Here is a 14331-nt window from a genome sequence, read left to right on the forward strand (position 1 = left end):
AAAGCAAGGGAGCATCAGAATGATTGACATAGGTATCATTGGAAGACATGAGGCAGAGCCTAAATCGTGGGGTAAATATCAGACATAGGACTATGGACTAGAATGCCCTCATAAATGGCAGCTACAATAGCAGAGCCAGTGAGAGCCTATGGAGGATAAAAAAGGGTTCGTGGGATGAGAACTAAAATGTTGAAAGTACCTGTGGATGTGAGGAACAGAAAAACAAAAGCTTAAATTTTAGCAAATTTAAATTTAAGTTGCATAATGGATTCTGTCTAGAGGTTTTACATTAGGAGTATTTAATGTAAAGTATTTAGTCTGGTTTTACAGAAATTTGATTTCTCTCATATGAGACTTTAAATGTCTACCAGTCTAATCAAGCTTTTAGACTACCTAAAACACTAACAAGTCAGTCCTTTAAATATTATTTTAAAGTAACTACTGTAATCCAAAAAAAGTAGTTAATTTAAACACATCCGTTATCTACAGATGATGTGCTTTGTAACAAAGAGGCTCAAAAGCCAATACTCCCCCGAGCAAGCGAATAGCCAAGTTTGTTCCGGTTTCCAATGAATGACATGAGCCCTGTGTAGGTTTCAATCAGGATAGGTTGGGTTAACACCATGAATTCCTTTCCTCCTCCAGACCCAGCAGAATCCTTGCGAGCATTCTCGATAGCTGGAACAAGCTTCGATGTGAACCCGGACAACTGAGAAACAAGGGGAGAAGCATGAAATTAGTAACTCCAGGAAGCTCCTGAACATCCCCTCCCAGTCAATCCCTGGTGGGGTAGACCACCCTCCTGGGGACAACAGCTCTTACTTCTTAAACATGAATGACGCCTCAGAAATGTTGGAATTGCTTTTGTTTAACTTTTAATATAGTACTCAGCCAAGAAAGAACACACATAGTAAAATTATCTGCCTTATTTGTTTTGTATTATTCATAACTTGTACAACATTAAGGAATCACCTTAATCAATATTTGCCCATAGTCTATTATGAATTACATACTTGTTGGACACTGCTGAATGCTAACAGTCAAATAAGAAAAATTGCTGCCCTCAAAAGACAATTGACTACGATGTAGGCTACAAAATCCACCTGCTGGAGTAATGCGAAGTTCATTATAACAGGCAGGAAAAGAGACAGAAGTGCCTATGAAGAATGACCTCAAAAGGAGACCCGTGGGCAATCACTAAAGATTAGCAAGATTTCCATGGATAGAAATGATATTGAGCAAGTTACAAAGGGCCTAGAGATGGGTGTTTTTCCAGCTCAGCCTCCTTCCTGCCACATGGAAATCCTCAGAGAATATCCATGCCTCTCACTACTAAAAAGGCAGACAGAGAAAATAATCAATCCCGTAACTTCAAACCATGTTCCTTAAGCACAACACTTGAGTGGCAACGTGGACCTTTTGTTGCTGGTGTCCTTGTTTATTTATTTTTTGAGAACTACATATATGAATATTGTATCTTCATCACTCTTGTCCTCCATAGCCCCCAAACTCTTCTCATGCTTCCTCATCCCTCCCTAATTCATGACCTCTTCTTTGATTATTTTTGTTATACACACACATGCGCATGTACATATATATGTATATATATATATACATATATATATATATATATATATATATATATATATGTAACCTGTCTATCAAGTCTACTTATCAGTGTGTGTGTGTGTGTGTGTGTATACAAGGCTGACCATTTGGCATTAGACAACCTATGTGGGAGTATGACCCTGGAGGAAACTGATCCTCCCTCTCTCTCTGCAGCCATTGATCACTTGTAGCTCTGTAAGTAGGGGCAGGACCTTTGGAATTCCCTCCCCCTCATCCATGTCAGCATGTCAACTGATATCATCATGCAGGTCTTGTTAAGGAAACCATATTTTTGAAAATTCATGCATGCATATTTTCTATCATGTGTAAAAGACACTAGCTAGAACCAGGCATCCTAGTCCACAGACTCTATTCCTCTTCCTCAATGGTCCCTAACCCTAGGTGTGTGGGTTGTGTTGCACATGTGTGAACCGGAGTTGGGCATCCCAGGGACACTTATTGTCTCCATTTTAACCAGTTGTGAGTCTCTGTAAAAGTCTCCATCTGTTTCCCAAAGAAGCTTCTTGCATGAGAGATGAAAACTACATTCTATGTGTAACTAATAATAGTTACAAACCACTCTTTTGAAAACCAAATAGGTGCTGTTATTAATAACGTCGGTTTAATTGGTAACTTTGGGCTGGAGACAAGAGTGTAAACGAAAATGCAAGACAAGTGGGCAATCTGCTTCAATTCCTTCACTCAACCCACTGGGATATTTTTATTCCTTTCATTATACTTAGTTTAGAGTCAGATTTTACTTTAAAAAGAGATTTATTAATGAAAATCATTGAACTGCTCCCTAACTTGCACAGTCCATAATTCAGTCCAAAAATTTTTGTAGTTTCCATATTTCTTTCATCTTTCAAAACCAAGTTCAAGGATCCATAATGCCTCCCTGCATAGCCAATTAAACATAGTCTTTTCTTCTAGGACTGGAGAGATATCTCAGCAGTTGGGAGCACTTGCTGCTCTTGCAGAGTACCTGGGTTGAGTTCCTAACACCCACAGGATGGCTCACAACCATTTGTAATTCCAGTTACAGAGAATCTGACCCTCTCCACTCTCTTCTGGCCTCCCACAGCACCATGGTATGCAGAGACATGTGGGCAAAACACTCATACACATAAAATAAAAATAAATGTTTTATAATAATAATAATAATCTTTTCTTCTGTTGCATTTCACTGATATCTCCACTCAAATATATTAACAAGTTTTCTAAGCAGAGTTGCAAGTGTGGCCTTTATATAGTAAGCCATTACTATATAAATACTATTACTATTTGGGAATCAAATAGAGTTCTACTATGGGCGAGAATATCTTTTACAGTTTAAGTATACAACATACTCTGTAACACCTATCTCTCAGACACCTGTAGGATTTCTACTACACAAAAGTCTCTACTCATGCTAATGTTTGTTCCCATTCTATCCACCTCCAATCTTCCCCTCTAAACACACACACACACACACACACACACACACACACACACACACTCACTCACTCACTTTAAATGCACACATTCTTAGTCATTATCTAAGAACATTTAATACAGCTTTGTAATTTGTAGCTTTTGGTCATGTTTCCTTTGCTTAAAATGTCTTATCTTGCCTCAGCTCTAAAATTTTGGAACAATCCAAAGTCCCTTCCTTTTAAGATGTAGGGTGGTACATGTCTACATTCCAATACTCAGGAGACAAAGGACAGGAGGATGAAACGTTCAAGACCAACTTGGGCTATGTACGAACACCCTATCTCATTTAAAAAGACTCACTGAACTACGGAACACACAGATTCACAATATATGTAGCATTAAGTACTGGGATTAGATAAATGTTAAGTTGTAAACAAGGTATTCACCAGTGGTGTGCCCCCTGGGTAAATTATTAAGCCTTCCTGAGTTTTATATTCTCTTTCCGTAAAAATTAGTATACTGATAATATCAAATTCATAGGTAAAACAAATGAGAGAGAGAGAGAATGACTATGTGTTCATATACAGCAGGAGGGGCCAGGGTGTGCAATGAGATAAAACTGGTATTCAGAATCATTGCAGAAACCATTAACAAGTTTGTTTCTTACAAACAATAAATATTAGCTCCTTTATCATTATTATCAACATCACCATCATCACCATCATCATCAAGAAACCACTGTCTCCAAAATGGTAAAATACAGTCTCAACACTTCCATTTACCAAGACCATCTGGATTAACAGAATGCCTTCTCAGAAGTTAGTGTTTGTCAAATGGGATTACTGAACATGTCTTCAGAACTCATTGTGAGCGTCATTTCTTGAGAATCCCCTGTGGTCTCAGAATCTAAGGGCTAGAAAGAAAATATTGACACTCTTTCATACTCAGCACACTGCATTTCATTGGTTACACTTCATTCCCAGTCATGTCTGGAACACTCTCAAAGGGGGTAAGGCATGCATGCTTAGAGGGACAAGCTGCTCCCTAAAGGAGTGGCAGACAAAAGGCCACGTCCCCAAGCTGGCTCTTGAGCATTTCAAGCACCTGAACTCAATCTATGTGACAGGAACGCTGTGTCATCTGATATGAATGCCACCAGCCACATACTTTTGTCTAAAAGCTTTTATACACCCACCTCTGTCTCCCGCTTTTATTTCTGGCTCAAAAACACAGGGTCAAGTTTTAACAACTCCAGTTACACGGGGGCCGTGTGCTGGTGTGGGTGAAGCATGGTAGTGTTCACGGAGGAGGAGGTGCAGTATTCTTGACTTTAGAGCAATTATTTACCAGCTGAGTGCCTGGGCCCCCCGGTTGCTTCAGGTGCTGTCTGCCAGCAGCTCCCGCCTAGAATCTCAGTTTTCTTTATTACAACCATCACTTGCTTCCTGTTTATACTGGGCAAAGAGACCAGGTTTCACGCCTGCGGGCCCACATTCCTTAGCTGGGCAGATTTTCCGAGCCTTGGGGCCACAGGTTTCAACCCTTCTCTGTAGAGAGGAAGGCACCCTGGGATGAAGAGCAAATCATCCAGTACTGAAGATGTGAAACCTCTTGGCAAGTTACAATGCTGGTCAAAATGCACGTCACCCGTGCACATTTTCTCTGGATTTATCAATTGCTTTGTGCGGACCCTGTAACTGTGGGTAATTTAAAGTATTCAGAGAAAACAAAGAGAATGGGACAGAAGTTTCTTTCTACAGAAGAAGTTCCCACTCATTCTGGCTTTCATTCTCATCCTAGTCGCTTCAACTCTCCCTTCTGAAACACACACACACACATACACACATACACACACAGCATCACATGTACACACGAACGAAGTCCTTTAGGTTTATACTTAGTTCCATGAATATTAGTGACTGTTAAGGTGTGGAGGTATATTTATTATTGCATGGCCTTAGTCTTTTTACTTAATCCCTGTGTTTAAGTGTCTTGACTTCTAAAATGAAGATATTTATTACTATCTTAGATGTTTTATTAGTTAATTTGCATGACAATATCACTCATCCTATGAGCAATAAAGATAAAGTAAAATGATATAATAATATGTGAGATTATTTTTGTGTACTACCTTAAATGTGAAATAATCTAGTATCTTACATTTTCACAGTTGTATATTTAGAATAGTACAGAGCATGGCACGTGTGCAGATTTGAAAAGATTTCAAGGTGGGCAGGTAAGGTGGACTTCCAGAAAGAAGCCATTTTGAGCCCTGTGTTTGTAAGATGTGGAAGTGACTTACACTTCTGATGAGTACCAGGAGGCATCACGTTTTTACATCACAATTTTATACTCAAATTCGAACACCTTATGGGTATAATACTTCTCTCTCAAGTACCTTCCTAACTCAGCCTTGATTTTTGGAGTCCCTAGCCTCACTTTTTATCCAGAGTACTCTTGAGGAGAGAAGGATAAGAAATATTAGGTAGAGAGACCTAGCTGATGAGAGGGAAGACAGAAACACAGGATAGCTTCGGGAGTACCTGGGTCAATACCCAATGGCCCAGAACTGTATTCAAAAGGGGTTTTTATAACAATGCCAACGGGAGGGGCAAAAGACCTCCTCCTTGCTAGATACAGCCAAGTGTAGACCCTTCCAAACACCTGGTACCCAAGCCCATGGTCCAATCATCCTCTTATGCAGTCCTGCTGGGTAAAGCAAGCTCAGATTTTACTAGGAAACCTCTGTGGGCTCCCACACCTGATACAATGTCATTTGATTTGAAATGTCTGTCTCCAGTTTCTCAACTTTCTCTACAGCAATTCAGATGTAAAGTTCTAACTACCTAACTATTCTATGGATGTTTCAAACATATTATCTCATAAGCTAAACTAACCCCTCACATTCATGGTTATTGACATTCAAATTAGTGTATTCACCATCTAACTACCTAGTAGCTACTTCAGCCTAACTTCTCTGATGTTTTCTGTATCATATTGGTCATGTGTTTTTATTAATTCCCTGCTAAGTAATTCAAAATTTCCTTACTTCCTACTTCTATGACTCCAACTTGCTTGGGCTTCTATATTTATTGTCTAGGTCATCATATATTCATATTTGGGAACTATGTAATATTACACACCAGCTAGACTACTCTCTCCATGGACATTATTACACCTTTACTGACCTCCATTCCTTTTCACTGGAATCAAACTTCCATTTTTAAATCTTCGCATATTTATTTGCTGTTTCTGTCAAACTCTACCTTGCACATGGCTAAAATATCATCTCACTTATGTTTGTATCCTTAGCAACAATTATACTTGTATCCTGTGAATGCCAGAAAATGTGCAGTGAATAAAGAGGTTCTAAGAGAAATACTCTGGCAAAGAATGAGTTGGAATATTTTTTTTAATAATAGGTTGTTTCATTGGCTTGTAAGCAATTTGAACATTTTGACTACATGTAACTCAACTTCATAGTTTCTCTCTCCCGTGCTACAACATTTGCAAAATTGAGTTGAACTGCTTCCTGGCTTTGACTTAGCTATGCATTTCTCCCATTTTCCTCTGTCTCATTAGTAAGAAAAATTGGGAAAAAAACTCAACTCTTTAAAAATCTCCTTACATGAAAATATTCACATAAGCTATACATATTCAAGATTCAGCAAAGAATCCCTGTTCAAATCTCCATTTCCATGTTAGTATAGCAAAACCTTAATCAGACTCCATCCTGGAAAAAGCCCTAATGACATATAATGCAAAAACATATAAACCAACAAGAAAAGAAGCTACAACTTGGAGACCTAGACTAAAGACTTACATCCCAGATGGAGACCATTGGCTTTCCTAGAGAGTTTCATTTGGGATGATCTTTGAATAAGAATTGGCTTTAGCAAATGAAAGTTCCAGACTGGTGCCAGGAAGGAATAAGGAAGAAAGGAAGGAAGGAAGGAAGGGAGGGAGGGAGGGAGGGAGGGAGGGAGGGAGGGAGGGAGGAAGGAAGGAAGGAAGGAAGGAAGGAAGGAAGGAAGGAAGGAAGGAAGGAAGGAAGAAATGATTGATCTTGCAGGGGTCTCGCTAACCATGATCTAAACTCATCCCTCCAGATTATGCCCTATGCAATGTCCCTGTTGGTCATTCTTCACTCTTGTCCCTTAAAGAAACCTCCCACTCTGCTCTGTAAGAGATTCTGTCAATCTTCTATACACTCATACAGAGAAACGGGGGGGGGGGGGCTTAAAATCAGCACATATAACAGAGCCATATAGTGATCTGATTGACTAAAAATCAACCAACTAATATTCATATTTGCATAGGCATGTATATGCTTCACACACACACACACACACACACACACACACACCACACCACACCACACACACACACACACACACACACACACACACACACACACACCACACTGAGAGCTCCAGTGCTAAATGCAGTGATCTAGTCTCCCAACTCCATTCATAAATACTTCGGCAAGGATTCAAACTCCCTCTAATATTTCACCTTTCACGTTCCTTGAAAAAAAATGTTTTATTGCATCTGTATGTAGCAGACTACAACAAAGTACTATCAAACTATCACATTTTTCTGTAGTGCACAGAACTTAGTCCTTAATCATTCATTGTGAACTTCTTCCAGCAAACGCCATTCAGAAATAAGTACCTCCTGCCTCAGATACAAGGAACAAGAGAAGGCTTGTCCCAGGGAGTGACATGTGCGATGACTAAGTTGGTTAAGTATTTGTATTGGCTAGTAGTGAAGTTCAACTATTAATACAAAAAATATATATCATTTTAATGATTAAAAACAGTTTTCCTTTAAAGAAGGAAATTCCCATGAGAAAATTCATTATTATACATTTTAGTCTGGATTAACAGGTATCGTAATAAATGTCTTCCATTGCAACTAATAGTAGCAATGAAAAATGGAAGTTTGGGGAGGGTGTGGACTGATGAGGACAGAGGATATGATGGAGGCATATGTGTTTCTACTCCTCCGGTCTTTTGAACAGAAGGGGAGCTGGTGCTACATTGGAAGTTGGGCACTTGAGTTCCATACACACTCTCCCTCCGCCTCTCAACTCCCTCCGCAAGTCTGCTCTTACAGCAGGGCTTGGTGGAAGTGTTTTGGTGCTGGTCTTGGTTTTCACTCTGTTTTGTTTGGTTGGCTTGAGGTGGTAAAGTGTCAGCCTAGGAGCTGCTGTTGATGGCTTGGTTGGGGGATTGTGAAATGGGTATCAGATGAAGTGCAGCAACATGATCCCTGAACTAATTCAGTGCCTGCAATAGTTGGAGCCAGAGTCAACCATGGAACCATGAGTCTCTGGGGACACCTGCATGAATCCCAATAGGATCACCAACTTGTCCTGGGAGTAGAATGTATCCAAGCCAATTTATCTGTTCATTAGGGGCAATTAAGACCCCATCTATCGTCTAATCACAGACACATTGCCTCAAGGGCACTTACCAATTTACAGTTATTTATTTACACCACACAAATTTACTTGCATAATTAGGTACGTGTATATTAATTCAAGGATTTTAATGTGCCATCAACAGGACTCCAGACATTTTCTAAATTTATACTAAATGAGTTATAATAATTTAAAATAAGATACAAATGTCAAAGTAAACACTAAAAAAGAACACAAAAGATAACAAATTCTCAATCTATGTGCACACACTCATGTGTGTATTTGGTTTTGTGAAAATAGTTAGATTTTTCATCAAATCTTCAACTCCAACTGGTTTACTTTCTAACTATGTGGAGTGTCCCTGAACTTAAGTATTTCATCTATATATAAATAGATTAACCCAATTTAAATGATAGGAAGTCATGTTTGTTGTTTGAATTATAGTATTTGAAGTATTGAGCTTGAGTGCTTTCTTTGTTGGTGGCTGCTTTTAGGTCAACAGTGGTGTAATACTTTAATATTTATTAACTATTAAAGTTGTTTCCATTCATCCAGAGGTGTCCTCTTTAGGCTACCAGAGCAATGAGAGAATAGTGCAAGGGACTAGCCCTGTCACCAAAGAGTTAACTGTCGGCTTGAGAAGATGAGAAATAGAGAAATAGAGGCATAAAAAGAACCACTGTGGCTTTGTGATTTATGGAACATTTAAACATGCTTTCCATCTGAGTGGCTAACAGTCCAGTGAGACTGGAGAGAAGGGCAGTGTCCACCACACTCACTCTAGAGATGAGACCACCAAGACCATCCCATGAAAAGAAATGACTTCATACAGTGTGACCACAGAGCCAGTATGACAAACCATACTTCACACTATTCCACGTTTCTTCCTAGAATAAGAAGACTAAGATGAATCTATACAGAGACCATCATATGCACCCTCTTGCAATAAATACAACTAGGCAAACATAAGTACTGTAATTTGTTATAATATTCTATTAAAAGAATGTAGCAAGAGGGAAGGGCCACAATATGGTTACATGAATATATGACATCTATGAAATATCTACACATAAGTGTCTAAAGAGGAACTAAATATTTATCAACTCACCTTCTGGTTGAGTCTTAACAGTTTTTAAGACAGAACTTGTTCTAGAAGCACACAGCTTCACGAAAGCAGCAAATATGTGACAAGGTACCACCTACCTTGCAAATCTCAAGGAACTTCTCATTGGTGTACTTCATTGGGTGCTCAGTGAAGGTAGCATAGGGAACCTCAGTGGACCATGGGTTCCAGCGTGACAATAGAGACTGCCCCTCAGTGCTCCCCCAGCAAATCCTAAGGCCTTCTCCTGGTCTCCTAAAGGGAGGAGGAGATTTTTATTAGATTGGACATTTCTGTTAGATATGTTGCAGGATATTTGATCACACTGTATGAAAGGCACCTTCTGATTCATTTAATAAAGAGCTAAATGGACAATAGCTGGGGAGGAGAGACTAGGCAGGACTTCCGGGAAAGAGAAGAACTCAGGATGAATCTAGACACCAGCAAGATGCAGAGCAAGTCGGACATACAGAGTGGGAAAGAGGTAAAAGCCACATGGCAGAACATAGATGAAAAGAAACAGGTTAATTTAAGTTATAAGAGCTAGTTGGGAACAAGCCCAAGCTAAGGGCCAAGCTACCATAATTAATAATAAGTTTCTGTGTCATTATGTGGGGGCTGGTGGCCTACAAGAAAGTTTGGCTACGTAGATAAATCAACAAGAAAAATGTGGCAAAGGACTGTAACGCTCCACTTAGCCTGTCTATTTCCACTGAGGTGAGTGCCTTACCTCAAATCAAACTGTTAAGGAATGTGGGAGGTGAAATGATGGGACTGCTTTCAATCAGGGTAGGTGCAGGAAGTTTTTGAGAATCCACATGGAAATGTGACTCTGATGCTCAGGCCAACAGCCAGAGCTGGAAATAGAGGCACTGGCCTCATGACAGAAGGTAGGAAGGCTGGGAGACAGTCTCAAAGAGAGGGAAGAGGACACAAGGAGAAGCCATCATTTAGACAGCAGTAAACAGAAGAACTGACTGAGAGAGAACATAAGATCTGCCAAATGAAGGACATCTATGATCCTTGAGACAGAAGAGGACCATTCAAAATGCTCAGCTCCCTAAGTCAGTGACCCCTCCTATGTCCGCTTGTTCTCTGTTCCCTGCCCAAAGCTCACCTGATGAAGCTGCAGCAGAGGGCACACCAATGTTTATAGAGACTCTGCCAGCTTCTATCCCTACTCAATCCTGGCTCCTAACGTGCTGAAGGAAGCCATCGTTGGACAGAACCCGGGCCTGGCCATCCATTAAATACAAATAGAAAGCAAGGGAAAGTTGAAAGGAAAGAGGAGGCAGGCAGTCATGGCAGAAGAGTGTAGCTACACTGACTAGAACCGGCGTGCATTTGGCGTCTTCTTCTCAATGTGTCTAGCTGAATTTAGGGTTTTTGGTTTCAGCAGGGTCTGGATGCAGAAAGGGCTGGGAGGTTAAGCCGAATTCAGGTTCCCTGCATTCAACAAGCTTTAGAACCAAGTTGCCTGTAACTGTCGGCGGCTCTATGAAGCATCCCACTCAGTTCATTTCTTCTAGAAATTCAATCCCAGGATTTTGAGAATGAAAAACCAGAGCTTAATGGGGGTGCCTTCATAAAGCTGTCACTTCCTGTATTAAGGAAGGGTTCCTTTGGGACTATTGTATGGTTTCTGAGTGTTTATCCATACAGGAATGAGTGTAAACAGTTTCACACATGCTCACACAGCCCCGCCTCTTGATGCCAAGCTCTGTGTCTTACAAAAGGAAAGAAAGGAAGGAACACGGCCCACTTCTCAGGTATTTGGTGATTGTATTTGAAAGCTGAAACTCAAGGTGTGTGTGTGTGTGTGTGTGTGTGTGTGTGTGTTTTGTTTGTTTTTTGTTTTGTTTTGTTTTTTGAAACAGGGTTCCTCCTTGTAGCCCTGGCTGTCCTGGAACTCACTCTGTAGACCAGGCTAGCCTGGAACTCACAGAGATCCACCTGCCTCAGCGCCTGAGTGCTGGGATTAAAGGCGTGCACCACCACTGCCTGGCTTTGTTTTTATTTTTATTTTGTCCTTTGCCCAAAAAGTATAAGAAAAAGAGAGACAAAGGAAGGAAGGAAGGAAAAGAGGGATGGAGGGAGGGAGGGAGGGAAGGAGGAAGGAAGGAAGGAAGGAAAAAAAATCTTATGCAAGCCTCTGAAGTTCTCTTTCCAAACCCTGATGTATTGATTCTGGTCATACCCTTGTATTTTTGGTTTTTTTTGTTTGTTTTGTTTTGTTTTTTTGTTTTTGTTTTTTTCTGCCCTGGCAATAAATCCCAACCTTTAGGGATACATGCTTGCTCGTTTATGGAGCATTCTGGCTTGAGCCAATTAAAATAACTCGCACAATGGAATTCTTTACTACTTTGTATGTCAGCTTCTGCAGCAAATACAATTTTGTTTATCCAAAAGGGATGAAAAATCTGTCAAGAAAACTTGCCTAATAAGTACACTTTTTTTTCTTTAAGAGGCCCTCAAATGAAAGTCAAGCATAAAATTCAAGAAGGATATTATTGTTAAATATCCTATTATTTTGACCATGACGATGGCCTTTTCCAGAACATTAGGAGCTGTTAGGAAGGTGGTAAGAAAATATAAAGCTAAGTGTCTACTCCATAGGCGGCGTTTGAGGTGCGGCTTGCCAGGCCCTGTAGCACAGGACTGGGATGAAAGCTTGTGGCCGGCCTCTCGCTAAACGTTTGGGGGATAATTGTGGTGACTAAACATACCTTTATGACCAGAATATTTCATGTTACAGTAACTCATAGAGAGAATAAAAAAGGTAATAAAGTAGAGAACAAAATGCAAAGAACAAGTTGTCAATAGTCCTAGGTCAGTCAGGATTTTAACTCAATACAGTAGGGTTACGGACAGGTCACATTTCCCTTTCTGAATCTCATTGTGAATTGGAATTTGATTGATTTCTCCTACTGAACCTTCACAATATGTTTGTACACACATTAAAAATTGTATGGCCTCCACATCCATTCTTTAGTCATTGAGGGTTTAGATATTGTGACATTTAGTTATGTCAGTACTGGGAATGATATAAAAACTGTCATCATGCCACACATATCAGGTAGCTCACAACCTGCTGTAACTACAGCTTCACATGATCTGATGCCCTCTTCCAGCACCCCATCCCCGTGACACACATACATGTACATACATGCACATAGATATACCCATATGTAAATAAGAGAAATCTTTCTTAAAAAGAATAGATGAAAAAACATTTTGTATGTTATATATATGGCATTATGCAATTAACACATATGCAAAGCTTGATACATTTTGTATTTCTTTATTTTATTTCATCCAGACAATAGTGTGTTTTGAGCTAACTTGATACATGTAAATCATAGGAAACAGAACAGACTTAATCAGGTCATCAAGTCAAGAACTGCCAGTGAACTAGAACAGAAGGGAGCCCTCTTCAACCCACAGGAAGTCTCAGGAGGTTCTGTGCTTGTCGCAGCCACCGACCCCTTTCTTCCACCCGACTGTGCCCAGGAGTACTTCCTACATGCTCTGGCCTGCTTTGCAAGTCGGAGATAGTGTCTATGATTCAGGAACCTAAGTTCTCTGGAAAGACCTCCCCATGGATAGCTTAAATTGGCTTTCAATTCTGGTTTCTTTAGGTGAAATGAACACAGCTCCTTAACTCTTCTAACGGGTCAAGAGAACCTCTGCAATCAGCCCAGACGTTGCCACCTAATCTGTGCCTACATTCTGTCTCCAGAGCCACCACTTAATTAGAACAGTCTCTGTTTGTGCAACTGTAGGTAAAGAGGGGAACCCAGACCCCATGTTCCAGGAGCAAATCAGATGGTCTCTGAGCCAGCTTGGCCATCATTTGATCTTTACAAACCTCACATAGACATAGAAACCCAGCAGAAGTGAAAGATTCTCATCGCTACTTCTTTTATTTCTGCTTTCTCCCCTCTGGATCTGGCCTGCATTTTCATTGTTCTAGAAGTAAGAAAGGTGATGTGGTCTTTGCTCCCTGAAAACCTCAAAGTACTACAGAAACAAACCAAAATAGAGGAACAGCCCATGAGAGAGCAACTCTCTCCAGGAGAGAACTTGGTGAAATGTTTGTGATGATCAATTTTAGAATCCCAGACTTCTAAAGTTAGAAGGAACTTTCCAGGATAGTTTCCACATCAGTCTCTCTGTCTCTCTGTCTCTGTCTCTGTCTCTGTCTCTCTCTCTTTCACACACACACACATTCACATACACCCACTAACACAATACATTCCCATACACATACACACACTCACACACACATACACACACATATAAACACACACACAAATACATACATACATACACACACATACACCCTAAGAACTAAAATTTTCAAAGGGGGTTCTTTTTAGAGCCATGTTAATTACCTGTTCTACTCAGTGACTCAGAGTTCTAAAATACAGTTATTGGCAAGGAAGAAAGCCTCGGCAATTACAATTTTCAGTCACCACAGCCAGCCAGGTTTACCTTCTACAGTAACAAAGCAAGGGTATGCTGAAGAAGTAAGCTAAAAATGAAGGATTTACTCATACAGGGGCCAGAACACCATGTGCCTGAAGAAGTATGTTTTAAGGACAAAAAGTAACTCCAAGTTGAAAGGAGAGAAGCATCTCTTCAATCAGGACGGAGTCTTTTCAGGAAGGCCTCCTCTGCCTCTTCCTGAACTGGGAATAGGCCCCACCAGTGCCTTCTCTGGCTGACACTTTGTTCATTCCATGACTGTTTTTTTTTCTTCCTTAGGGGAGAAGCCGTG

General features: G+C 40.3%; 1 protein-coding gene across 1 annotated transcript in view; it reads right to left on the bottom strand.

The window, feature by feature from the left end:
- Positions 1 to 235: 235 nt before the first annotated feature.
- Positions 236 to 14331, bottom strand: part of Tprg1 (tumor protein p63 regulated 1) — a 138435-nt gene continuing 124339 nt past the window's right edge. Inside the window, exons 5-6 of the mRNA XM_028875161.2 lie at positions 9653 to 9806; positions 236 to 709 (exon numbers count right to left, since the gene is read on the bottom strand). Coding sequence (XP_028730994.1) covers positions 515 to 709; positions 9653 to 9806 — 349 coding nt within the window. The 3' untranslated portion in view covers positions 236 to 514. The remainder of the gene's footprint in view (positions 710 to 9652; positions 9807 to 14331) is intronic.

The sequence above is a fragment of the Peromyscus leucopus genome, chromosome 12 (assembly GCF_004664715.2).
Source record: "Peromyscus leucopus breed LL Stock chromosome 12, UCI_PerLeu_2.1, whole genome shotgun sequence".
NCBI lineage: Eukaryota > Metazoa > Chordata > Mammalia > Rodentia > Cricetidae > Peromyscus > Peromyscus leucopus.